Genomic DNA, 27,164 nt, shown 5'->3' on the forward strand with positions numbered 1-27,164 from the left:
CTTCCAAGGAGCTCAGCAAGCACAGCGGTGCGCCGCGGGAACGCCGCCCGCAGGTTCAGAGATAAAAGAATGCGCAAGATTTCCTGCCTCGCAGCACAGCGCTCCCCAAACATCGCCTGGTTTATGTACTTGCGGCCCGTCGCCACGGCAACCTGGCAGCCAATCCAATCCTTAAGGACCAGACTGCTGGTGAGAGGAGTGAGTGAGAGAAGCAGGCAGGCTAAAAAAAAACCCTGTATGTATGCATGGTATGCTTGTAGCAAACCGTACATCCGCGCCACGTTTCCAGCTTGTGGATCTGCTACTTTTGATGCTTTTGTGTGACGCTGTAGTACGATCAAGTAGGCCATTAGTTTAGGGGGAAGAAAAGTAAAAAACAGAATGTGGAGATAAGAGGTTTCTGCCAAATATACAGCAGCAACCATCGGAACTAAAAGCAGACTACATGATTTGGTATACACAGTACATGCTGCCGTTACATTTTTAGAACGTTCATGTTCAGCGTAACCACATATCGATGGCCCGGCGCCAGCAGGACAGAAAGTGCTCAAAATATGTCGTTGCTGTCGGGCAAGAAACTGCGGCACGCATCTCCATATTCTCATTGATCATACCGCGGCGTCACACGAGAGCGCCAAAAGTAGCAGATCCACAAGCTCGAAAAACACGGCGCAAAGCAACGCGTTTTGAGCTCGTAGATCTGCTACTTTTGCTACGTTGGAATTTGAATCCTGTAAAAGTAGCAGTTTTGGACATACGAGCTAGATTTCCACCCAACATATACTGTAGGCTATCGCTCTAATTTGATACGTTGAGTTCCATCTGGTACATAGAAGTGCTACAGTAGACACACGGATACTGGCTTAGGGGATCAAATCTAGAAGAAAAGGGATTTACTTGCAGTCACATAGTTCATGAACAGAGAAAATGGGCAGTAGTAGCCTGGATTCTGGTAGACTTAATTGTGCATTTAAAGGGAGCGAGACGAGTGTGAGGGAGGGGGGGGGGGGCATAGTGGCACTAATGTCTCCATCAGGGGCCCACTCTTCCCGTCTAATACCTATAATCCCCCCCACCCCCCGTGCACACACAATCATCACTTCTACTAGACATGGTGATGGGCACAGTCAGTCTAGTAGGGTAGTGTCACACTGCTCTCAGTGCTCTGCCCCCACCCCCCCCCCCCTCCCCTCTTTCTGTAATTTCTTCCGTCTTGGCCTCCCCTGGCCTGTACATTTATTTCTCACCCCAACGTGCACTCACACACGCACACGCACACAATCTCTCTTCTCATGCTGCACGACAGAGCTAATCCCCCCCCCCCCCCCCCCATGGCCCATGCCATGGCTGCTGGACAAGACCCCAGCAGCAGGGGGTGGGGCTGCGTGCATGGGGGAGGGGGTTAGTAGGGGGAGAGGGTGTGGAACTAGAGGGTGGTTGGACTTCAAAAAGACCTCAGCATCCTATAGTACAAGCACCACTGCCTGGAGAGATAATGGTACTGTATAAGAAAAGGCTCTATGGTACTATATGGGGGGGGGGGGGGATGGAGCCATTATCCTGGGAGAGACAGAGAGGATCTGTCTCTTTCTGCAGTAGCTTAAACAGTGCTGTTCCGGATTTAAGCTGTTCCTGTACGGATGCAACAGTCTGATGGTTTGGCCCGCAGACCAGTGGCTTATGGGTTATCTCTCCATCACAATCATCGCTGACAGGACAGGCCTTTCAGCACATGTGCAACGCACGCATACCGTATGCACAAACACAAAGGCCTGTGAAATGGAAAAGCAAAAAAGGTACGCTGTGCACCACTTATAGCTACTATGGATATCAATTACACTATGACAAAGCCCGGTTGGGTTAGCACGTCCACGAAAACAAAACCAACGAGCTTCATCAATGGGAATGAAAACACACAGGAAATGCCATGCATCATAGAACCATCTGGCATAATTTGTGACGGGGCTTAGAAAATGAAAGGAAACTACACCCCATTTACTTTTCAGCCATGTAATCTGTAGCAAACACACAGAAACCACCCAATGCAAACACATTATGCATGGATATTGTCTTTCCCAAGCCCTCTACAATACCTCCACATAAACACACACACACACACGCACCAAAAATAACCTGCTCTCTTCTAACTGTTGCTAGGACCCTGTCGAGTCATTCGATTGTCTTCGCTAGGCTTCTGCCATTTTGTTTACGTCCAGAGTTTCCTGGACACCGATGGCAAGATGTGATTGGGGGGTTTACATACAACAAGCGGAACCAACAACAGCCAAACAGCGCGGAGGGGAAAGGAACTGGTTGGAATAATGTGTTCCTTCCACGCGCTACGTCCGACATTTTCCCCGGTCAGGTGAAAAGAAGCGGCTTTCTCCTCATGCATTGAAGGAAACATGATCAGGTCAGTCCGTTGCTCTCCCCGCAAGTTGGCAGAGGGATAACCCCAGGATAACAGTCGACAATTGACACTGGGTAAAAAGAAAATGGGTTACAAAAGTCGTGGGATAAAAAAAAATAAGTGCACAGCTCAAGAGAGGACGCAACTGGCATGTCGACATCTAGATGGGAAACAGGGGGAGGGGGGACGGGGGACTGGCAGTTTCCTAGGGAACCGCACCGACAGGTCACAAGACTGTCTGTGGATATTTAACAGGAGGGAAGCAGCTGGAGTGTTTATCGAAGGATCTCAATGGACTCTGGACATTTCCCCCCCCCCCACCCCCCCAACATCCCCCCCCCCCCCTTCTCCCCCCCCCCCCCCCCCCTTTCATCTGTAAAGCAAGGGTAGAGCTGCAGCGATGGTGACGAGGACGGATGAACCTGCTGACGGTAGTTTGTGGCCAAAACCATTTGGGGGGTTCATGAAAAATAACTACAACCCTGGTCTCTATACTGCCTCCCCCTAGCCAGCCAGGGAGCCTGATGGAGGGGAAAGTAACTGGTTGGAATAACGTGTTCCTTCCACGCGCTAAGTCCAACCGGGGTAACTCCCCCCCCTGGCAGGTGAAAAGAAGCAGCTTGGACTCCTCATGCATAGAAGGAAGCATGAGGTCAGTCCGTTGCTCTCCCCAGGTTGGCAGAGGGAGTGTAGCACCCAGGATTAGATAATTGACACAGAGTGGAAAAAACGGGTTGCAAAATCGTGGGATAATAAATAAATAAAATTAAGAAAAAGAGGACTACTGTTACCGTATATGAGACGAGCACGAGCGTGTTTTCACATCAGTATGGGTGAATTAGAGCTTATGTGATCTTGATCATCATCACACATCAAGTGCATGTCTAGTTAGTAGCAGATGCCCTTATCCAAAGCCACTCACGTGTTTAACAAGCTAAATAATAACATAAACACAGTGCAGAGAGAAGAGTCGAAGAAGACTAGGCTACCACGTAAACAATTATCCTAACATCTGTCTAAACAAAATACTACGTAAATATTAGTCTGATACTTTTGAATATATAGGATACCATGTAGCCAATGAAGCTAGGCCGTCTTCAAACCTATGGGGCACCGTTTAGGGGTGCATTCTGCAGTGAGGGGGTTGCTTGCGGTCGTAGTTAGCGTGAATGCCGAAAATAACAGCAGCACTTGAGTGGTGGGAGGGTCGGGGGTGCCCAAGGACAAGGGACCAGAACACCTTTCAGATGCCAAATCTGGTTTGTGAGGAGGAAAAAAAAGCATGCAGCATTTTAAGAGCCCTGACACAAACAAACGGCTTGCTTTCTCAGCAGTCCCGTTTGAGGTGCACCAGCCGCAGACCTGCGCGAGATCAATCTGTGCCCCGCTGGAAAGGATGAAAGCTATAAAAGGCCCCATTTCAGCCCGCCTCTCCAGAGACAGAGAGCCCTTTTCATAGTGCCCCTGAATGCTTTAGTTGTTGTCAACCACGCGGTCTGTCACTTGGCGAGAACAGGGATGACGGATCTATGGCACTGGTCCGCCGTTTGGTAAGTCTGCTAAGCCATCCCGAAAGCATATGAAAAGGCAACGCGGTGAGGGAGAGACTCTCGTCTCGCCCCGTGCGCGTTTGTCATCGTTTCCTGGATGCTTAACTGCCTTTCGCTCATCCATCTCGGAGCTCAAACACAACGGAAAGGTCGATCACTCAGAAGATGCATCATGTTCTTTTAAGGGTTCTTTGAACTACACTATAAAGTCATTGCGGGAAGATAGAGAGGCTAGATTTTGTCATTCAGAAGCCATAGGAGGAATTATGATGCTGCTTGGCTTGCAGAATTCTTTCTCCGTTTAGTAATATAGGCCGGCAGAATGCTTTGTTTAGTCATGTGGGCTTGCAGAAAGCGTTCTGTGTTTAGTAATGAACTGTAGGCTTGTAGAAGGTTTTCTGGTTTATGGCTACATATATTTGAACTAAATTGAGATCATGCAATGCGAAAATGGAAGCCATCGTTCCCACAATAATAAAAATCTAAATATTTATTAAAAACAAAATGTTCTGTTTAACAATGATGTCACTGGTGGAAAGGTTACAGAGGTGTCCACAGCCCTCCTATGAGACACAAACACAGTAGGAAAATATTTGAAGATAGGTTGAAAACTGGTGAAGTGGTCCTTTAAGTGAATTAAATTTAAAACATGTAATTGAGTGAGTTTGTGAGTGTATACATACACATGTGTGTCTGTGTGCTAGTGCAGTATAGGGGCGCTTTAGAGTAGCCTACTACAGACAATTTCAAGTACCGGTAATTCAAATATGCAAGCCATCAAAAAAACTGGAAGCACATGAGGCATGTGAGACTTTGAGCTAAACAGTAAACACTAGGGATGTCCCGGGTCACATTTTGCTCCCGATCCGATTGCGATCATTTGATTTTGAGCATTTACCAATACCTACAATCCTAGTAAAGTGAAAAGTGAAAGCAAACCACTGTTTAGTGTGTACTACTGAGTACTGTGTACTACCAGTTTCAATACAAAGGCACTAAAAACGCAGAACTTTATACAAAGTGTCGAATTAGAATTCACAATCCAAACAAAGTCAGGCATCAGAGTCAGCAGTGTGGATTATGGGTTAATTCCCACAACCATAGATGACACAAAATTTAACCTAAACTAGCCCTTAAAAATCACACAGGGAATGTAGGCTCTAAACAAGCACTAAAAGTCCAAAGATTTGGTTGGCTGGCCTATGACATAATTTCGGAAAGCCATGCATTGGAGGGAATAGCGCCCCTCAAAAAGCACACACATGCAAACTCTTGCCTTAAAAACTCTACCCAGGTTTGGTTGAATATCGGATCTTGAAGCCAGGACAAACAAGGCATCAGGAACCAAAGTAGACCCAGCCATTCTCAAAATCTTCTCTCAAAGTTTCAGCCTATAAATCTGAAATGGTTTATTGATGAAGGAAGGATTCTGGGTTCTGCATCGCATTCCCACATTTCCCAGGACTCCCACATTGGAATGAGATTGTGACGTCTCTCATCTCTGACCCGCAAAATGGGTCTGGCCACAGGGTGACAGGGGGTTGTACTGGAAGGATTAGAAAGAAGCCCAGAGTGTTAATTTAAACACTTAAACCCTATACTTAGTTGACCCGAGTCCCCCCCCCCTCCCCATACTAGGGCGCCTACAATTTTCAAATCTCTTCACTATAGTGGAAATAGCTGATCCACAAGTCCTCCGGGAGGGACTCCAGGGATCTGTGAGCTTGTAGATCAGCTATCTTTCGCATCAAGTCCATCCCAGAATACGGCTTCAAGGCGTTAACTCTAAAAGTATTTTTGAGCGGTGGGCACACCGTCTCCAATGAGTGTCTGTCCGTATGCATGTATATCCGTATGTCTGAGTAAGGACAGCTCTGTGTGTCTGTCTGATTAGGACCTTTGACCCCTGTCTGAGTAGGACCTATTGACCCTGCAGTTGCTTAAGTCAACAACTATGCTTGGCTCCAAGGCACCACACACACTAACACAGTATTATAACACACAGTCACTATGTAACACACAGTAACTATAACAATAAAAGTATAGTGCCACCGCTCAGTTCGCAACAAGAGTTTATATACTCTTGTTGGAGTTAAGTTAACACATGTGTATGCATTTTGCATCATTGGACAGTGCTCCATTGCTAATAACAGGGGGGGGGGGTGCCTGGGATACGAGGACCCTGGAGCTCATGTGTGGCTCGGCCCCTCCATGTCTCCAAGACCCCAGGGAAAAGCTAGTCCAGAGAGCGGGGGACTCTCACGGACAGTCCAGGAATTTTCCCACAATCTAACAAACAAAATAGAGCCACTCAGGGCAGTGCAAAAAAAAATTATAACCCTGTCCACCAAAGACAGCAAGGGAGGGAAGCTACAAAAACACAAGCCAGAAACTATACATTACCCCGAAGTCTATTAGGGGAAAAAAATTACTGTTTCACAGTCAGTCTGAATTAACACCTTGGGAAAATATGAGCTTTATATCTGAAGCTGTTCAAGCAAGGAGTCGTCATGCTTCAAGACTATTTAACCTAAAGGGTAATCTATAAGTAACTTTCAAACACCCACCCAGGCGAGCAGGGTCAGCTTCCACCACATAAATTGGCCAAACCCTCACAGTTCATCGGTAAATGACCTCATTATGATAATCTGGTTTTACAGAATCCAGCACTGCAAATACCATCTGCTAGGCATTAAATGGGGCGTAAGGCCACTGAGGACATCTGGATTGTTGGGGTTGAGGAGTTTGGGCTCATTTAGGGAGGATTTGTTCCTACGAAACTGACAGCTGAAGATAAAGCCCCAAGGCCAGATAAACTACTGTAGACCTGAAGTGTTGTCGACGATTTGACAATCCGGATCAAATCTCATCACTTCTCAAAGCTGAGAAAATTCTCAGGGTGGGTTTTTGTAGGAGGGGTCTTGGACAAAACACAGCCACATGACTCCAGAACTTGGTTATGAGAGCCTTGGGGTTCTCACCATGACCCGTCAAGCTAATTGAATTCAAACCACATAATGACAAGCTCTCTGTAAACAAAACCAATTTCCTGGAGGGTCACACTGGCAAGTGAACAACCTGAAATGTCAAAGGTCAGCTTGCACCACAGTGCAAGCTGACCTGTGCAGCGTCACAGCGTGTTGAGTCCATCTTCAACAAAACCCAAAACTGACCTCTGAAATAGAGGACTGTGTCTATTATGTCTCTTCATTTTATTCAAAACAGCTTTGAGTACAGAGAGAGCAAAAAAAGAAAAAGAAAAGACTAAATGTAAATTCTTGGATGCACATGGATGATTATACATATCCAGTCCAGCCAAAAGTGCTTTATGGTTTCACATTTACAACCTTCTGATTCTGATTTTGCAGACAGCGTTCAATCATGTAACTCGTTATCTTACACCCGAATAAAACTCATAATTTGCATGAGCGATGTCTTTCTACTGGATATCTAAAAGGTTACATCTTGAGAAAACGTGGCATGTGAGCCTCTGTTTGAGTGGATCGGCAACCAAAGAATCCTCCGACTTCCTTTTATAGAAGTAACCCCCCCTGAGTTGGACATCATGCTATTATAAATAAGAAGCTGGAATGTAGCAGGGGGAAAAAAATAAACATCCAGACCACTCCGTTATCTACACCCAGCTGTGCAGTTAAAGGCCAGGCCTTGGAAGATGATGTCACACAGCTATTGCGTTACCGTTGTACTAGCGTTCCTCTCAATGTTGTGTGGATACTAATCCACTTACTGAAAAGGTAAGCAAACTTCACTGAATGCTGACCCCATTAAGCCCAAACACAAGTAACTTGACCTGAATTTGTCCCACCGAGCATGAAGTGCGACGATTGCCAAATGCCCGTTGGTGAAGGTACCGTATCATCTTTAAAACGTCAGTGGGAACAATGTGAATGCCAGCCATGTTAGCGAGAATGTCAGGCAAATGACTGACATGAGGCAGAATATCAAAAGACAATACCATTATGGCAAGTGAATTCCACACATGAGGACCATGAAAATATCTAACCAGAAACCACTCATTAGGCCTTCAGATGTTTTAAAAAAAAAAGGAGCTTTCTCTAGGGTTCCTCGATGCAATGTCTGGTAACTCAATGAGCCGAAAGTGATGGCGGTAAAAAATGATTCAGGACTATAAGGGCAGTGTTGCCAGATCTTTGTGAGAGAAATAAGCAACCAGGTCCATGAAAAAAAGCATTTGAAAATAGACAATCTACAAGCTCTCCACATGTTGCAATGCGTTGTGCGCGATAACGTGTTGTGAGCTTGTAGATTGGCTATTTAAAAAGAGTCTTCTGAAAATTGACATATTTACAACATTTTAACACGACAACTCTGGTATGGGCCGGGGTCCCATGGCACAAAATATGTTCAGATGGGGGTACATATTAATTTGGGTTTCTTTGACGTGAAAATGTTTGAGAGCCATTGTTTTCAACATTAGGAAGCAAGCCCAAATTAAGCAACTACACTTTAGAAACAAGCCCCCCAAAAAAAACTATATTAACAAGCTACTATACAGAAAAACAAGCCCAAAGTCAGTTAATAATAAGCAGGAATGGCAACACTGATGGCGGTGCAACAGTTTCGGGACTAGGGAGGAGGAAAAAGAGTGGAGAAGAAATGTCTCCAGGTGGGATCGCTGCCTTTTTTGAGGTAATTTCGGAGGTAAAGTGAGTCGTGGCGTTTGTGGAGGTGAAGGGGAAACCTGCAGCACTGAACAGTACAGGGGCGGCGGCGGGGGGGGGGGGGGGGGGGGGGTTCGGGGCTAGGCGGCTGACGCATTGGGGGTTTGATAAACGATTCCATATGTGCTCCAGATCCCTGGTGAAAGAGTTGCTTTGTGCTCAGCGAGGCAGCACGCGCACAGGTCCCGAGTGTAAACCCCCCACCCACCTCCATCCCTCCCTTCCATCTACCGACGAAACCCTCCTGACCCTTCTCTCGGTAGCGTAGGGGTAATATTAGCCAGCCATGGGATGGGGTTCAGGAGGAGAGCGCAAGAGGGCTGAGTGCGAGGCTCGGACGCACCCGCTCTCTCTCTCGGCCTCCGTCCTGCTGCAGCCTGTTTTGACGGGAGCTAATTGCGTGTGACTGAACGCACGGGGTGGACCGAAACAACCGTTTCATTGAGTCGGTGGAGTGTGTGTGGGGGGGTTGGGGGGGTTGAGAGAGGGTAAAGACAGAGAGTAAGCGGGAGGGACGGCTTGGGAGCAAGAGGTATAGGAGGGGAGAAAGATTGTGGAAAAGAGGGGGGGGGGAGGAAGCTGTCAGGGACTGAAGACGTATTAGGATATTCTCAACCCCCATTACCCCAGCGCTGAATCATTCTCCACGATGGGCAAATAATGCCATTAGACACTTAGGAGGCAATCTGAGGCGAGCACCTGCTCCCCGCCGCGCCTCGGATATGATTGAAGAAACCAACGCATTAGGCAAATGCAAAATAATACAACACTGCACTGTGGCCACAAGCTGCTCCCCCCCCCCATCCCCCCCATCCCCCCGCACATTTGGAACAATCGAGGGTGCAACCGAGACTCCAATTGCCTCCGATTTCAACGGGTAGCGGAAAACCTGCGAGCCTAATCAGGTAGCCAAGGCAGCAAACTACTGTTTCCCACAACACAGTGTTGGGGCCCCGACAGGCTACAGTCTCGCTACAGTAGCGCTGCGCAACAATGGCACATTGTGCGAGGCGGGAAATGGCCCGAAGAGAACCTGAGGCGTCCAGTTCACAATTTAGTATCCAGGTTTTATGAGTTTTTAATTAGCCACCCTCTTGCACAAGTCTATTCTTTATACGTTGTGTAAGTGTGTGCGTGAGGTGTGCATGCGGCATGCGCGTGTGTCTGACAGTGACACTTTCGCTTTTCTTCCACGGCTGAGCCGAGAGAGGAAATTAAGACTATAGGGAGAGACTGCGGAGGAGGAAAGAGAGGAAGAGGAGGAGAAATAGGGGTAGAGGAAGAATGTAAAGCGTCTACCAATGTTTTCTTTAATAGATCCCATTGGACAAGGAGATTTCCTCCTCAGTGGTGGTAGAGAATATGGCCCATGAGGTATGGTCTTTTTTTTTTTTTTTTTTTGAATCACAGCTTGCAGTTCAGTTTACTTATAGTCTACCATACTTTAACTGTTCTCTTCTGGAAAGACAAGAGGACGAGGTCAAACATGGAAACATATCCTTACTGGGTTTTAAGGCGGTGTTTGCCGAACAATGGGTCGGGACACATTTTGGGGTCACGGACGGACCCATTTCTATGGGTTGTGACGTAAATACACCATTTATTTTATTTTATTTACATTTGAGCGTCAAGCTTGTATATTGACTATTATTTTCACAATTAAATAAGGTGGTGGTGGTGGTGGTGGTGGGGGGGTGCACATTTACCTCTTGGGTCTCACTCTGGAGTACAAATGTTTGGGAACCACTGGTGTAAGGTAGCAGCCAACATTAAGATCATATCATCGTGGCACTGCTTCACGGTTGGCTGAGCTCCATTCCTGAAGCAGTGCCAGCCAGCCAGCCAGCCAGCCAGCCAGCCAACCAGCCAGCCAGCCAGCCAGCCAACCAACCAGCCAGCCAGCCAGCCAGCCAGCCAGCCAGCTAGCAGGGCTGCTGGGCACAAAGGGGGCATTCCTGCCACGCTGCGCTTCCTCTCCAACTCAGGTGTTTCACAGCAGCGGACGGAGAACAGCTCCACTACTGTGTGAGGGAAACAGACCGGAGACTGTTCCAGCTATACCCATCAGCAAGGTCTCTGTGCCAGTGGTTCTCAAACCTTTTTCGTGTCATGGACCCCCCCCCACCAAATTGATCATTTGAAATGTATGCCGCGTGGCACGAAGTGATGCACTTTTAGTCCAAGAACCACTGCTCTTTTATGATCCAGTGGTCCGTCATTGAGGGTGTTCCAGAGGGACCCCAGCAAAATGACAAGCTTGCAAACGTGTGAGCTTGCAGATCTTCTAGTTTGATAAATGTTGACAATTAGGACCGCAATGGAAACAAGTCCCCATGCATGCACTCCATGCAGGACCTTTTTGTGTCAACCTTGTTTTCACCTTAATGTCTGGCTGTACCACATGGCCGTTTACATTTCAGACTAAAAAGTATTCAATCAATCAAACAAACCTCTTATGCCGTGAACATGTTTGAAAACAACTGCTGCACACTTTGACTTTACTTTACTTATAGTGTGGGGCTGTGGCCGTGGGCAGGCCCGTTGCAGGCTCCATGCTCTACAAATGACAATGCCATGCAGCTGGCCCTCAAAACATTCCTTCTCAAGATAATCTATCATTTATCCATCATATTATGCCTGTGAAGACTCCATGAACCGCACACAACTGCCGAGGCAACCAACATCCTCATGGATTGAAGCCGGTCGGTCGAGAGAGGAAAAGGCTGAAAACCGAACAAAAGTTTCAATTTCCTGTTCGGTGCATTCATCTCCTCAGTTGTGACACGTACCGTACGTGTATGCAAAAAAAAACTTTCCACAGGATAAATCCATCATAACTGCAAGCGCGTTATACATGCCATATTATGTTCATAATGGCCGGGATACAGGGATCATTCATAATACAGTATGAATGATCAACCGTGTAATATATTATATTATGTGTATAGACCACAGAGCAGGCATTCAATATACTTTTCTAGCTTAAAACCCTAGCCAGTTATTATTGAATATTAATGCCCGTGAGTTTTATAACTCAGTCTGTGAAATGTGGGCCTCACTGCAGCCAGCCAGGCATGCTGTCCATGTCACACTGGAAAAGGTTTTCATCCTCCCTCCTAAAAATACATCCATGCTGTTGTGTAGATAGACCCATATTGCGTGCTGTGTAACTCTAGTACTCGAATGTAAAAATAAATGCAATGCCGTTTGTGTGCATAGGCCCATATGGACGCTATGTAACTCTAGCACGCAAAATGTGAAAATAAGTTTGCCTCCAAATGCAACTCGCATGCCACTGAACTAAACCCACCATCCCAACACTGACTTTCTTCAACGTCACAGTATGTGATGAGAAGGAGAGATGAAAGCACCAGTTGTGATTGAGGAGGACTGGAATGGTGTGCAACAGTTAATCCAATTTATCGATTTAACGGATTATAAAAAAAAGAATACATTTTATTAAAATAGTTTTATATACAGTAACGTTAATAATTAAAAGTAAAGTAAAGCAATAGTAGTTGATAGTGGATAGTTTGCAGCCCTAATACCGAGTCTGGTGTAGGATTATAGCCTCACTACTAATTACTCCCAGACGACTCTTGCTTCATGCCAGAGAGACGCTGCGTTGATACAGTAACCCCGGCATGCTGCCTGGCTGCCCGCTCGCCCACCACCACACAAAGAGTGAGTGTGCTCGATCAACAACACACTCCGGCAGAGAGACTAGGGGCGCACGGTTTTTTTCTGCGTGCGCTGTGGGAGCTCAGCGTGTTGGTGATGACTGAAGGCTAAAGAAGAAAGGCCAGCTGCTGGCGAACATCAGACACGGGGGTTGTATTAGGCGAGACTGGGACACTGCCGTTTACTTGTAAGGCTAATTGATGAACTACAGGAAAAGCACAGCACAGCTCTGTGTGCCTGTGAGCTGTTGGCAATGTTATTGATGTAAACATGATAATTAGTTTCTGTGTGCCTGTGTTTGAATGTTATCTTACTCCATGTGTGCAACATTGCACACATGGAGTAAGATAGCCTAGTAGCCTTAAGCCTAGTCTGCAATGCATCTAATTTGCATCTTAACTGCAAGGTATGCCCTGGCTAGTGGCTACAAACCATGCACTCGTTCGTACCCAGCAGTATAGGTAACGACTGCCCTGTTGCACTATCATTGTGCATGATTGAGTGTGTCTGTTTACGTCCAAGCGCACCACCCAAGTGCACGCAAGAGCAAACAGAAGGAAGCCGCGGGCAAGAAGCACCACACCCGGCTGTCTCCGAGCACACGCCACCGACCCCGCCTCCGGCCAGCCAGGTCCAAGCTGCCGCACCAGCTTCTCACCTTACTGCCGCGACGGGCAGTGACCAATGCCAAGCATAACATCTGGCACCGGCGGAGCAAGTAAACCTCTGTCTCAGCGGCTGGTAGGAAACAATGGCCCTGTCTTTCCCCTGGCCAGCCCTCCCCACAGCTGGGCCAGCCAGGCGGAGTGGGCAGGAGCTTACCGAGGAGCCAGGGGTACTATAGAGAGGAACGTGAAGACACACCAAAGCCATGTGTGGGCATTCCATTACCTGGTAATGCACACGCCAGCCACCCCTGAGCCGAGCAAGGCTTCCACTTCCAGTCATACCTATAACCACACACACACACACACACACACACACACACACACCTCAGCCCAGTCACCTTGTTACTCTTGGACGTCGGACCTACATTTTCTTCCCCCTTCCTTTTGCTAAAATACACAGGCCGGCCCAAACACTGGTGGGACAGCTGCTTGAATTAAGAGCAAGCAGGTGAATGCTGCCAATGTGTTTTGCCGTGTTTAAATTTAACATGCCGAGGAGTTGACGAAGCCAAACGTGCAGAATGCTCAAAGCACATTAAAAAGCTCAATGGATTTCATGAGGGATATGAAGCACGGCTATTCGCAGGGCTTAATATTTTCAATTAATCCCTCTCTCGTTGCCAGCAGACTGGAGGACTCTCTGTTGGGTTTTGTGGGTGGGTGGCCTCTTGAAGCCTGTAAAGCCATGTGCGTTTTACATGGTCACAAATTCCTTCGACAGACTTTACAGTACAGTGAGTAAACTGACAAATCCCTCAAACCAACTTAATCTGAATAGGTTAGCCTGATTAAAGGGTGATTTCCATGTCAAAAATCATCACAATCCCTTCACCCATCATCACAATTTCTCTTGGTTTAGTACTTTTTTCTTTGCTAAGTCTCTTCCAAACAGTTAAATATTACTGTCTGTGGCTTACTGGACACTCCAAGTACAATGTTGAGCCAGGGGTAGAGGGTCAAGTCGAGTGCCTAATGGGCAAAGCTGTGTCGATGATCCCAGTTGATTTTGTACTCAGCGTGATGCCTCACCCAGAAACGGCTCAATAAGCTCCCAGTCAAGATGACATGCACTAAAGCCAGATGTTGTCAGATTAAATACCTCATATAACACCATAAGAGTGTAGTAATAATGTTATGCCCAAAAATTGCAGAAACATTCAGACTGTTCCACAAAGGTATGCCATAGAGAACTGTGGTTAGGAGTTGGGGGAATACAATTTAAGAAAAGGAAATAAATCTATTTTTCACTTTTTAATACATGTTGTGTGATTAGGCTAATTTCTGATGTTTGGACAGCAGGAAACATGAGACTGCAGATCTGTTCTTTGTTACAAGGAGAAATATTTTGACATGCCGTCGGTGTTATGATGTAAAACACAACCTGAATGAAGGCACACGGGCCAAATTTGGCAAAACAAGAGGACAGAGTAGACAGACCTGCAGTCTGTCTGGATAAAGCTACAATCAATGCTCTGGATTTTCCAGTGCTGTGATGACAGTCAGGGCCGCGAAGGTGATACAGTGCCCTCTATCTGCGGCGACAGGAATAGCATTAACGGTCTGCCCATTTACCTACTGAACGTTATTGCGAGGTCATCTGTGCGACACACACACGACACACACACACATGCACACACACACACACACACACACGTTACAATACATACAGACAGTGCTTTTTTTATCAATTATCTTCGACCAATGAAGGACGGGAGAGTCATTGGGAAACAAGCTTCATTCAATGGCATATTAAAGCCTGAAGAAAGAGTGTCAGGTCCCATACTGAGGGAAATGCATCAACATTTGGGCCAAACGTTCTGACTTGTATCATGCATGTCGCGTGAAAAAAAAACTATTTTCCCGTTCGGTTCAGATGCGAAGATGCCCCCACTGTGTCCGACTCTAAATTAACATGTTATGATGAAAACAGCTGCAAATAAATCCACCATTCAATTAATATACATGATACCACCAGCGTTCCCGTAAACCAACCATATATTCCCGTTCTTTGACATGTTTGATCATGATGACACGAGTCAACGCAATTGACAACGTGTGTAGAATATTAACCTATGAAAATGCACATTTTCAGTTCATAGCAATCATTTGCTTCGGTGTAAGCAATTGCAGTCGATGATGACATGATGATATCCCTTCTTTTAGCTTCCATGCGCACTACACTCACTGACTGAGCACAAACCGAAGAGAAGAGATGGCAAATATATATTAATTTCTCATGCACCAACAAAAAAAACCGTGTAAAATAGCAGACTTACCGACTCAGGTTGATTCGTCTCGGCCGGTGGGAGAGACAGTCAGACGACCACGCTTCTTGGATAATAAATCCCTTGACGTCGTTGTTTGTCACTGTCAAAAATGTAAAGGTAACCAAAAGCAAACGAAGCCTCGCAAGGTGCCACCAAACACACAGAGCGTCCTTCCTTTCAGAGTGTATGTGTGTGTGTTCAGTTGTAGTAGCAGGCAGCAGTTCATTGAGCCTCTCTGCTGTGTACTGTACAGCTGTCTGCCTTAGTGCCTGTACACACAGTGAATGGCAGCAGTACTGTGTGTGTGTGCGTGTGTGTGAACGCAATAACTGACAAGACGGTGTGGGTACCAGATCTCTGTCCCTACCAGAAGTCTGTGGGGTCCTAGTCGCGCAGGAGACCGACGTCATCACGTATCACGTATCACGTACGTATCACGTACGCAGCTTGCAGTACACAGAGCTCTATGACACAGAGGTAATATTATGTTATATTATGCTTTATGCAATGTTATATTATGCTTTATGCAACATAATGACTAAACGGATGTATAATGTTGTGTGTTTATTAGGCTCTATGTTATGTGTTCATCTGATTAAAGAAATAGGAGCTAATCTAGCCAAACAGATGTCGTTGGTTATCCAAACAGAGCTATTAAACCTGTTAGCTCTGCCTTGTCTACATCTTCTATTTAGCATAATCGTTTCAGGAATTTAACATCACAATGCAACGTTTGGTACTCCGATATCATGTATTATTAGGCAGTTAAATTAACAATGATTTTACAATATAAATTGTGGTCTCAGAGATATAAATGCCATTAAATGGGGGTCCGTAGCCTGTTGCATGTCAAACTGGGGGTGCTTCTTTGGAATTAAACTGGTTGAGAATCACTGCTACAACTGTAAAAATCTTCTCTTATGGGGGTCCCTGCAATATCTTTTAAAAATGGGGGTCCACATGAATGATAAGATCAATGTGGGGGTACTTGGCATGAAAAAGTTTGGGAATCACTGGTCTTGAGAACCTATTGAATATATTTTCCCATAAATTGGTTATTACTGGACAGTGGACAGTGCCAGAAACTATGTGGCTTTCTAAACATAATTGAGCTATAGATAGACAGTCAAGCTGGTCAGATAGACCTATTTGTTACAGCAGATCTGCTAGCTCACAATGTTGTGATCTTGTAGATCTGCTCATTTCATATAGGCAATGTATGTAGGGTAAAAGGTTAATAATTAGATGTCATACTGTGCAGATTGTAGATTGTACTGCTGATTGTACTGTAGGCCTATTCACATGCAAGTAACTTTAGGCAAAGGTGTCACAAAGCAACAAAGAAAAGCACTGGTGGTAGTACTATATCATACTGTATGATATACAGAGTGCAACTCTCTGCAATGCTCAACCTTGGGATGTATTAAATTTACAAAACAGTTCATCCACAACTAAGACTGCAGCAGAATACTATGAATTGTACAAGAGTGAAAGTCAAGCCTTGTTCAAAGGCTGTTTTAAATGTAAGCCTTGTTCTATGGCTGAAGTCATTTCATGTTTTCTTTAAGCCTTGTTCAAAGAGGGCACCCGATGGCCAAGTGGTACAGGCGCATGCTTTGGCCTGACAGCGTGTTGTGTGTTCGAGTCCTAAGTGGTACAGGCGCATGCTTTGGCCTGACAGCGTGTCGCGTGTTCAAGTCCTTTTCATGAAGACCTTTGCTGCATGTCTCTCTCTTTCTCCCTCTCCTTACTGTCCATCTTCACTTGATACTATCAAAGGCAGGAAGGCCAAAAAAAGCCTTGTTCAAAGGCTGTTTTAAACGTAAGCCTTGTTCTGTGGCCTTAAAATAATTTCCATTTGTTTTCTTTGAGCGTTGTTCAATGGCTGTTTTTCTTTGAGGCTGTTGTAACTAGGGATGCACCGATATTGAAATTCTTGGCCAATACTGATGTTAAAATAACAACTTTGCCGATACTGATTTCCCCCCTTTTGTGACAGGGAAACGAATACAAAAAAAATACTGTTGACAATCTACAACTGTAGGCTGCAGATAACCAACACAAAATGTATGCTTATCAACAACAGATTAATATTGGCTACTGCCATCGGTTAATGTCAAGTTATTTGCAGATACAGATATTGACTGATAGCGGCACATATCGGCCAATGCCTGTTCGATACATCAGTGCATCCCTATAGTTGTAACTACTATTTTTTTAATGTAAGGGAACCAAATATTATGAAATCTCTTGTGCAGTAGTAGTACTGTAGTCTTGCAAATTATATTGCCAGAGTGATAAATGACATATCAATTAGATAGCCTATAGATAGTGGATTTCATTCGGTTTCCTTACACCTTTTTTTCAGAAACCACTGCAGTGGGTAATTTGTATTTTCTGATTTATTTTTAACAGTGACCTAGCTCAACGAATTGCTCCAGGCAAATGGACGACCATGTTCGGGACAGACATTCAGGTACATTTCTCTTGCATCTCGCATGCAAGTCTTTCTTGTCCACTTTAAATTGTCTATCTGTTTTTTAGACAGAAATGTAAAAACGGCAACAGGGTACAGTCAAACACTCCAAAAGGGATGGCACCAAAAAAGTCCTTGCTGTCTTGCTGTCTTACATTTAGGCCCTATACAATTAATGTCTTGCATAGACATGACAAAATTCACAGGTAAATAAATAAAAGAATAGGGGCACGGTGGCACAGTCGGTAGTCGCCTCACAGCTAGAAGGTCCTGGGTTTGATTCCCGCTGGGGATGCTGTGGCCGTGTTCCCTCCGCGTCATCAGTGCCCATACCCGAGGTGGGGTTAGCGAAAGCGCCTTTCTGTGTGGTTTTGCATGTTCTCCCCGTGTCCCCTAGGGTAGGTACCCTCACAAAAACATGCAGTAATGCTGGTCTCTAAACTGCCTCCGGGGCGCCTGATGGAGGGGAAAGGAACTGGTCGGAATAACGTGTTCTTTCCACGCGCTACGTCCGGCCAAGGAAATTCCCCCTTGTCAGGTGAAAAGAAGCCGCTTGGAGTGGACTCCTCATACATATGAGGCATGAGGTCAGTCCGCTGCCCCCCCAGGTTGGCAGAGGAAGTGTAGCGCCCAGGATTACATTAGATAATTGGCACTGGGTGAAAAAACTGGCTTGCAAAATCGTGGGAGACAAATTATAGAAATCTTTTTTTAAAGAAATACATTTCAATATCACAGTAAAAAGAACTAATGCTGCATTGCTGTTCCCAATTATTTTACAGGGTTTCCCTCACCAGACGAGTGGAAATAGTTGTGGCATATTCATGCTGATGGTAAATAACTTTCTTTTGTCTATATATAAAGTGTTATTATTTTATTTGAAACTCACTCATAAGTTCACTGATCTTTGCCATTCACAGTATGCACTCAGCCTGAGCACAGGCGTCCCGTTTTGGCATTCTGAGGTCAGTATCTTTCAAAATAAAATCCACCGTTACAGTAGTGTTTCTTTTCTAAATTTCGGTAATTAAAATATTCATAAGAAAGTAAGAAGAATTTAGAAGTGTATTAAACTCTAGTGTTAACCACACACCACTATATTGTGTTTGTCTATTTAACATGGATTTATAACTCTTCTTTCTGCATTGCAGACATTGACGTGCATATAATACTGACATTTTTAAATATAGACAAATGGTAAACTACTGATTTGTGACTTAAAATGAACTCAACTTAAATCTTCCCTTTCATTTAGGGGACATGCCACATGTCCGGAAATGGTGGTGTGTTGGACTAATGGAACGGTTCCAGATTGATGGGTAAGACAAATGTAAATGTACTGTACTTCCTAAACACCATTCGTTAGGGCTTTAGTTAACTTTTAATTGTGATACCAATATCTCATTCAAAAGCCATGGACAGCGCTTCGCTCACTGGACCGATGAGGCCACAGCCTTGCTGCAGGGGTTGCTGGAGCCCATATACAGCCTCCCAAGGCCTAAAAAGAGGGTGAGCAGAAATGTAACACACACTGACCAAAAAAGTATTTAAATGTAATTTATTGGCTTGCAAGAAAGTCTACGGGTTTCATTGTGTGTGTGTGTGTGTGTGTGTGTGTGTGTGTGTGTGTGTGTGTGTGTGTGTGTGTGTGTGTGTGTGTGTGTGTGTGTGTGTGTGTGTGTGTGTGTGTGTGTGTGTGTGTGTGTGTGTGTGTGTGTGTGGCTCTCGTCCACTCTCAGGCCAAGGTTAGCAAAAGATTAGCATTCTTCTGCTCTATTTTTCACTCCCTTCACCCTCCAGGCACACTTTGCTCATCATATACACCTAACTCGATAACCGTTTAACCACCGACTTCAAATTCGACACACGCGTTCCACCTCACCACAGGTGCAGTGTCCAGTCGCCGGACCAACAGTTGTCCAGAACCGCCTCCATATATGGAGCTGGCCTGTTCTGACATCATTCTGACGTCTGCATAGACAAAGAATTCCATATATGGGCATGAAAGGGACACAGACATAAATATCTGGGTGGGGCATGTATTTCCAACTTGCATCATTTCAAATAGGCCAGTGCCCAAGGGACACCGCTCTAGTACATATTGTTGGATTCATGTATTTAACCCCTACTTTTGGCTGGTAAGATGGCTACAAGTTTGAGTCAAAGCTTGTGTTATGGAGATACAATATTATTCAGCTCACTTTTCAACTTGATTGCTGTAACGTTTGACTGATTTCGGATAATAAGTACTTGTAGTGCTGAGCATGTAGTCTCCAAAGTCCTTAATATTGTTGTTTACGCTGTAATTGATTTAGACCTAGAGCAGAAAACTGGCAGTCTATGCTGAAGTTTTTATTCATCTTTAAATGCATACTTTGTTTACTGAAGCACAGTAGCTATGTTCCTTTTGTTCTGTTTTTGTATTGATGTTTGATACTGTTGTCCTGCAGTGTTTGAAGCTGTCCCAGCAGAGCCCACCAGGACAGAGTCCAGAAGAAATGTTGAAGGTATTGTTATTTTTTTGTGTTTTTACTTCAAACTGTAGGGTGTAACGATATAGTAACTGCATCGAAAAATCTATTAATTTCAAGAATCGAAATATATCGAAATGTAGACAGCAACATTGACTTTGTATTGTGTTGTTTTGCAATGCAAATAATTGGCTGGCTATCCCACACCGGCGGCGTCCGACGCGCGCTGACGCCTCGCCTGATGCTCCGATAGAAACCAGTTCTATTTTCCAGGCGTTACCGCGCGTCAACGCCTGTGCCGCGTCGCTGCGCACCCGTCGTGTGTTGGGCTTCAATTGGCCTGAAATGCTGCAGACAGGTCTTGCATTTTGAGTTTTCTTAAGAAATCTCAAACTGCATTGATATATTGTTAGACACCAGGAGAAGAACACTGCTACGCAAAGAAGTGGAGAGAGGATGTAGTGTGGGTTAGTGTTGCTGTTGTTGTATCGTATTTTTGTTAAAATGTATTGTTACACCCCTACTGCACATAGAACAGGAGGAAAAGCAAGACAGAGAACATGCAACAGAATGTGTTGGGTATGGGTGATTGACTGAACATTTCAATTCTCAATAGGAATCTCCTGTGATGAAGGGAATAGAAGAAGCCTGCAAGTGGCTGGACTTCAACGGGCACCTGTTCCAGGGGTCGGTCTGTCGACCCTCTATAATGGACATGGGGGGGGGGGGGGGGGGGAGGACGCTCTGGTGGCCCTGACAGCCTACTACAGGTTTTTTTTTAATCATGATGGGGAATCTGATGAGAACGACATCAGAGAACCGTTCCTATTTGGATTTCGCAATCCTGCTGACATGGAACTTTTTTTTTCCAGAGGTTTCCGACAAAAGGAATGTTCGCGTGTCTGCTATCTTATTATAATATTTTTTTATTTATTTTTTTATTTTTTCATTTTTCATGACTCTAATGCAGCAAGTGTTCAATTATTCTGGTACTGCTTCTTCAGCTTAAGTTTGTTTCTCGTTTTGCTAGTTTACTTTTGTTGGGGAAGGAGAACAGCTCTAGGATTTATTTTTAGAGCGATTACAACTTTATTGTGGTCCTTTTTTGTCTAATTAAAAAGAAAAAGGTTTCTTTAACCATCCTGATATATTTCTTTACCACAGGATTCTTTGGAGGGGTTGTGAATATGTATTTGAATTTCTGTTGAAAATAATTGCCTAATGTATTCTGTCGCAAATAACAGACCTTCAAAATCACAATGCATATCAAATGGAGGTGTTGTGAGCTTGTAGGTTGGCTATTGTCGTCATGCGCCGCTGTGGTGTGACAGTATGAATGAGGCATAACACATCATAAATAAAAAAGAAGGTTTTCACTATGTTGTGGCTCTATTGTTGGTTCCAAACACATGGAGTGTTGCAGGCTTGTTGGCTGCAGGCTTGTTTTATTTAATCGTTCATTTATTGAACGATTCATGATCCATGTTGGTACCTCCCAGGTGGGTGGATGCTGCTATGACATGTGTAATATGATACTATGAACTATGATAAGTGTAATGGTGTATGTAATAAGTGTAATAGCATAGTGTAATAAGTGTAGTAGTGTAATAGCATAGTGTAATAGGTGTAGTAGTGTAATAGCGTAGTGTAATAAGTGTAATAGCATAGTGTAATAAGTGTAGTAGTGTAATAGCATAGTGTAATAGCATAGTGTAATAAGTGTAGTAGTGTAATAGCATAGTGTAATAGGTGTAGTAGTGTAATAGCGTAGTGTAATAGGTGTAGTAGTGTAATAGCGTAGTGTAATAAGTGTAATAGCATAGTGTAATAAGTGTAGTAGTGTAATAGCATAGTGTAATAGCATAGTGTAATAGGTGTAGTAGTGTAATAGCATAGTGTAATAGCATAGTGTAATAGGTGTAGTAGTGTAATAGCATAGTGTAATAGCATAGTGTAATAGGTGTAGTAGTGTAATAGCGTAGTCGTGTAATAAGTGTAATAGCATAGTGTAATAGCGTAGTGTAATAGCATAGTGTAATAGGTGTAGTAGTGTAATAGCGTAGTCGTGTAATAAGTGTAATAGCGTAGTGTAATAGCATAGTGTAATAGTGTAGTGTAATAAGTGTAATGCGCCCGGGGCGTCACTCTGTGGATTCGTCTATAGCTGAAAGCCTGGAGGAGAGGAGGAGTCACACTCACATCATGAGTGATACATCTTTGTATGGGTTTATGAGGACGTAGAAACCATTTAGACATTTCTTTGAAGGAACTCAAACTCAAGATTGTACCCCAGCACACAACGCAACTCAGGAGAACATGTAAATGAGTAATTGAGGGCCACACAACTAGACTTAACTTGGAGATAAAATACAACACACACACACATTTAACATCTTTATTTGCATTCAGAATTTACAAGACATTTCTTGAACACAAACAATAGTGGATGCGCAAACTTGAAAAAACTCTACAACAAGTGCTTCAGGATACAGATCACGGGTACAGAAAGCATCGCCTTCTCCATATATGGCGACTGCCAGTTATTGCAGACACTGAACAGAATTTTGCCGATGCCTTAGCTCTCGGCTTGGTCATGCCTGCAATCTGCAGGCCCCTCACGACTGATTTATGGACAGAGGCTTCCAAATATGAACACAAGTAGTTTACATTTGTAGCCAAGCTGTATAATAGCATCCTTAAGCACCTTGGTAAGGAATGCCTCTTCCAGACTGTGGTCAAATGTACATGCCACTTCCAGTTCCAAAATGGTCACTTCTCTACTGTCCTCATCAACAACAACAATATCTGGTGTATTATCTGTGACATCTGAAAAGGCATCATTTTCATTATTGTGCATGAACATGGCAGTTGAAACACGTGAGTGCTTAAACATTTTGGCAGATGATGAAACATAATGAACTTATGTCCTTAGCTAATAGGTCAACAATTCTGTCGTGCCTAGCAATGTACATACCCTTATATACTGTACATAGCAGCCATTAAGAATATGTGACAGTGTTTCTGTAAGTGGAGTGTGGTCATGGTGCAGACAATGAGGAGGAAACGTGTTAGGGTACCACATAGAGAGATTGAGTCTGGTTGGAAGGACCTGTAATCTGGCTTTGACCTGTAAAGGTGACTATATCCTCATCAACTGCATAATTCTTGAATATTGTATGAGATACGGTGTGGTCTGAATCAGGAAGGCAGGCTAGCTTCCCCTGTAGTACAGTATACAGTACTCCTTACTGAGAACGAACAGTTGGTAATAATGTACTCAGAAACTGCTACAGATTCAGAGCCAGGTCGAACCCAGCACAGAGATACTCCAGTTCTCACGCAGAGGTCATTGAGGTCAAGCCAATCTGACGACACCCCAAACCCAGTAGCATGTGAGTCCATTTTAAGGTTGGGCTTTCTTCTAAACCCCAAGAAACTTGGGGTTGGATATGAAACAGCCGTTTCATATCTAGAAACAGATCTAGCAAGTTCCCTGACAGTCGTGTCATCACTGTTTAGCATGTTTTCAAGTGAGCCAGGCTTGTGGCGTTATATATTCACTCCACGTTCGGCACACCAAACCCACCGTCATGTTTGGACTGGAAAATAATGTCTCTGGTGGTGTGGGTGTTTTAAGCCCGAACCACTTCCTTACAAAGTGAACTACATTATCATTTAGATCACTAAGTGTTTTACATGCTAGAATAGATGAACGTTGGAGAAGAGGTGTTGTACTCTAGTCAGTGCAAAATGCCTAGCCTCCAACTTCATCAGCAGTGTAGCTGTAAACCGCTTCATCTAGCTGTAAACTCAGATGTTATGTACTCAACCTGTTCTTTCCATTCCCCTGCGATATTAAATCTATGCCCTATAAGTTGTATGACTCATGTAGGTCATACACACGTATGGGCTGTGAGTTGATGGTGAACTCAGGGCTTTTGTCAGCCTTAGACTTATACCAGCGGTTGCCACCACTGCGCCTCTGGTAGAGAACAGCACACTTAGTGTGTTTTTCCTCTAGATCGGACCAGTCTACAAACCAATCTGTTCCACACACACACACACACACACACACACACACACACACACACACACACACACACACACACACACAGTCAGAACTGCAGCATCACTCCCAATCTTCCGCTGTAGTCTGAAAACCCACCTTTTCAGATCATCATGGCCCTTAGCACTTACCCTACCCCTTAGATAGCACTTTTGTAGACTTAGATAGCATTTGATACAGACTTATAGCATGTTACCAGCTCATTGGCCTTGTGGTTAGAGTGGACGCCCTGAGACTGGGAGGTCGGGGTTCGATCCCTGGCCGGGCATCGCAGTCAAAGACTCTAAAAATGGGACCCAGGGACTCCCTGCTTGACACTCAGCATCAAGGGTTGGATTGGGGGTAAGTCCCTGCGACATACTAGCGTCATGTCCAGGGGGTGTACTTGTACATCAAGCTGCCTCACGAAACAGGAGATAGGCTCCTGCCCTATGGGACTCATGGCTCGGCAAGGATACTTACTTATAGTATGTTATGTAGACAGCACTATAATTGCATTGTATGTAGTCATAGCACATCATAGTACATATGTATAGCATAGTATAGTATATATATGTACAGTTTCTTTATATAGATATTCCACTGTTACGTTCTTAGCTTACGCATGTTTCATGATAAATGCTTTTTATATATGTGATGTATTCCCATGTCTAATCTACGGCTTCAGGATCAGAGGATAACAGGTGAAAACATGATCAAAAGAAGTCCAAGACGGTTTAGTGTAGTATTATAGGACATTTTGGATACAAAATGACCTTGACCTTTGACCTGCACTGCACTCAAATTGCTTCAGTCACCTCATAAATCAACTCGGCACCCCACCCCAGAAAACCTATACTTTGATGGCAGAATTATCCAAATCGGCCCATTATTTGCTTAGTTATGCCATTCACTATACAATTTTATATCAGATAAAAAGGGACAAAAACAAGTAATCAGCTGCCATTTTGACATTGCTATCACATCATTTCATAAACTACAGACATGTAGCAATACAAAAATCACTGTCCCTTTTTATGGGAACGTTATCCGATAATGAGGCATTTGGCCTGTGGACTACATGTTGGCGGAGGGTGTGTAGATCCCAGGATCACATTAGATAATTGACACAGGGGTGAAAAATGGGTTACAAGATCGTGGGATAAAAATTCATGGGGAAAAAAGAAATGCAGCATAAGTAAGCAACAGAGCCCAAAACAGTGACTTCTTCAACACATCTATGTAAATCAATGACATAGATCTGCTACGTATATTGACTATATTGGAGTTTGGAGTTTTATTTTTTATATATATATATTATATATTGTTTTTATTGTTTTGTGTTTTGAATGTTCTTTGGTTGTCTTGATTTGGAGTTTGTGTTTTGTTGTTGTGTGTGTGTTTTAGTTTATTTTGTATTTGTCACTCTGTTTTTATTTCTCAATTTACTTCTATATAAAAACAATACAATGTAAAATGAACAGCTGCCATGCACAGCAGCAGGCTGTCTGACCTAAAATAAACATTATATATCACAGTTGTAATCTCAACACAGCGTCTTTACATTCTAATTTATTGAAATTGTGATTGACGTTTGATGTAAACTAACATGCATCAGGACTAAAGTGACACAGCAAGGTTGAGCATTGCAGAGAGTTGCACTCTGTATATCATACAGTATGATATAGTACTACCACCAGTGCTTTTCTTTGTTGCTTTGTGACACTTTTGCCTAAAGTTACTTGCATGTGAATAGGCCTACAGTACAATCAGCAGTACAATCTACAATCTGCACAGTATGACATCTAATTATTAACCTTTTACCCTACATACAAAGATCATAAAAGATCACAACATTGTGAGCTAGCAGATCTGCTGTAACAAATAGGTCTATCTGACCAGCTTGACTGACTATCTATAGCTCAATTATGTTTAGAAAGCCACATAGTTTCTGGCAGTGTCCACTGTCCAGTAATAACCAATTTATGGGAAAATATATTCAATAGGTTCTCAAGACCAGTGATTCCCAAACTTTTTCATGCCAAGTACCCCCACATTGATCTTATCATTCATGTGGACCCCCATTTTTAAAAGATATTGCAGGGACCCCCATAAGAGAAGATTTTTACAGTTGTAGCAGTGATTCTCAACCAGTTTAATTCCAAAGAAGCACCCCCAGTTTGACATGCAACAGGCTACGGACCCCCATTTAATGGCATTTATATCTCTGAGACCACAATTTATATTGTAAAATCATTGTTAATTTAACTGCCTAATAATACATGATATCGGAGTACCAAACGTTGCATTGTGATGTTAAATTCCTGAAACGATTATGCTAAATAGAAGATGTAGACAAGGCAGAGCTAACAGGTTTAATAGCTCTGTTTGGCTAACCAACGACATCTGTTTGGCTAGATTAGCTCCTATTTCTTTAATCAGATGAACACATAACATAGAGCCTAATAAACACACAACATTATACATCCGTTTAGTCATTATGTTGCATAAAGCATAATATAACATTGCATAAAGCATAATATAACATAATATTACCTCTGTGTCATAGAGCTCTGTGTACTGCAAGCTGCGTACGTGATACGTGATACGTGATGACGTCGGTCTCCTGCGCGACTAGGACCCCACAGACTTCTGGTAGGGACAGAGATCTGGTACCCACAACGGTCGCTCCTCACAACAGCAGCAGCACCACGCCCCCCCCGCCCACCCCCGTCTCCCCTTTTAAAGGGACAGTGCGGCCACAGCAATCTGGGAGAGATGCTAATTTATCTTTCTATATCAGTGGTTGGGGAAAAAAAGTACTATATATTTATTGAGGGGCCCTCCTATTATGTCCAGCTTTGAGGGTTTGTGTAAACACAAACATTGTTTT

At 44.0% G+C, this 27,164-nt stretch overlaps 2 protein-coding genes across 2 annotated transcripts in view; one reads left to right on the forward strand and one right to left on the reverse strand.

The window, feature by feature from the left end:
- daam2 (dishevelled associated activator of morphogenesis 2) overlaps positions 1-15,545 on the reverse strand; it is a 139,691-nt gene extending 124,146 nt beyond the window's left edge. Inside the window, 1 exon segment of the mRNA XM_083792351.1 lies at positions 15,289-15,545. The gene's annotated coding sequence lies outside the window, so the exon portion shown is untranslated.
- A 169-nt stretch (positions 15,546-15,714) lies between these two features.
- LOC310877745 (uncharacterized protein) lies at positions 15,715-20,983 on the forward strand (the record flags this gene model as incomplete). The annotated part of the gene is made up of 8 exons (XM_083791694.1): positions 15,715-15,756; positions 17,695-17,755; positions 18,538-18,588; positions 18,676-18,720; positions 19,011-19,074; positions 19,168-19,264; positions 20,206-20,262; positions 20,843-20,983. Exons 5-8 carry the CDS (start codon positions 19,016-19,018, stop codon positions 20,981-20,983), a joined length of 354 nt encoding a protein of 117 aa, XP_083647820.1. The 5' UTR covers positions 15,715-15,756; positions 17,695-17,755; positions 18,538-18,588; positions 18,676-18,720; positions 19,011-19,015.
- Positions 20,984-27,164: the final 6,181 nt, after the last annotated feature.

Source organism: Protomyctophum parallelum (genome assembly GCF_964188405.1).
Source record: "Protomyctophum parallelum genome assembly, chromosome: 20".
Lineage (NCBI taxonomy): Eukaryota > Metazoa > Chordata > Actinopteri > Myctophiformes > Myctophidae > Protomyctophum > Protomyctophum parallelum.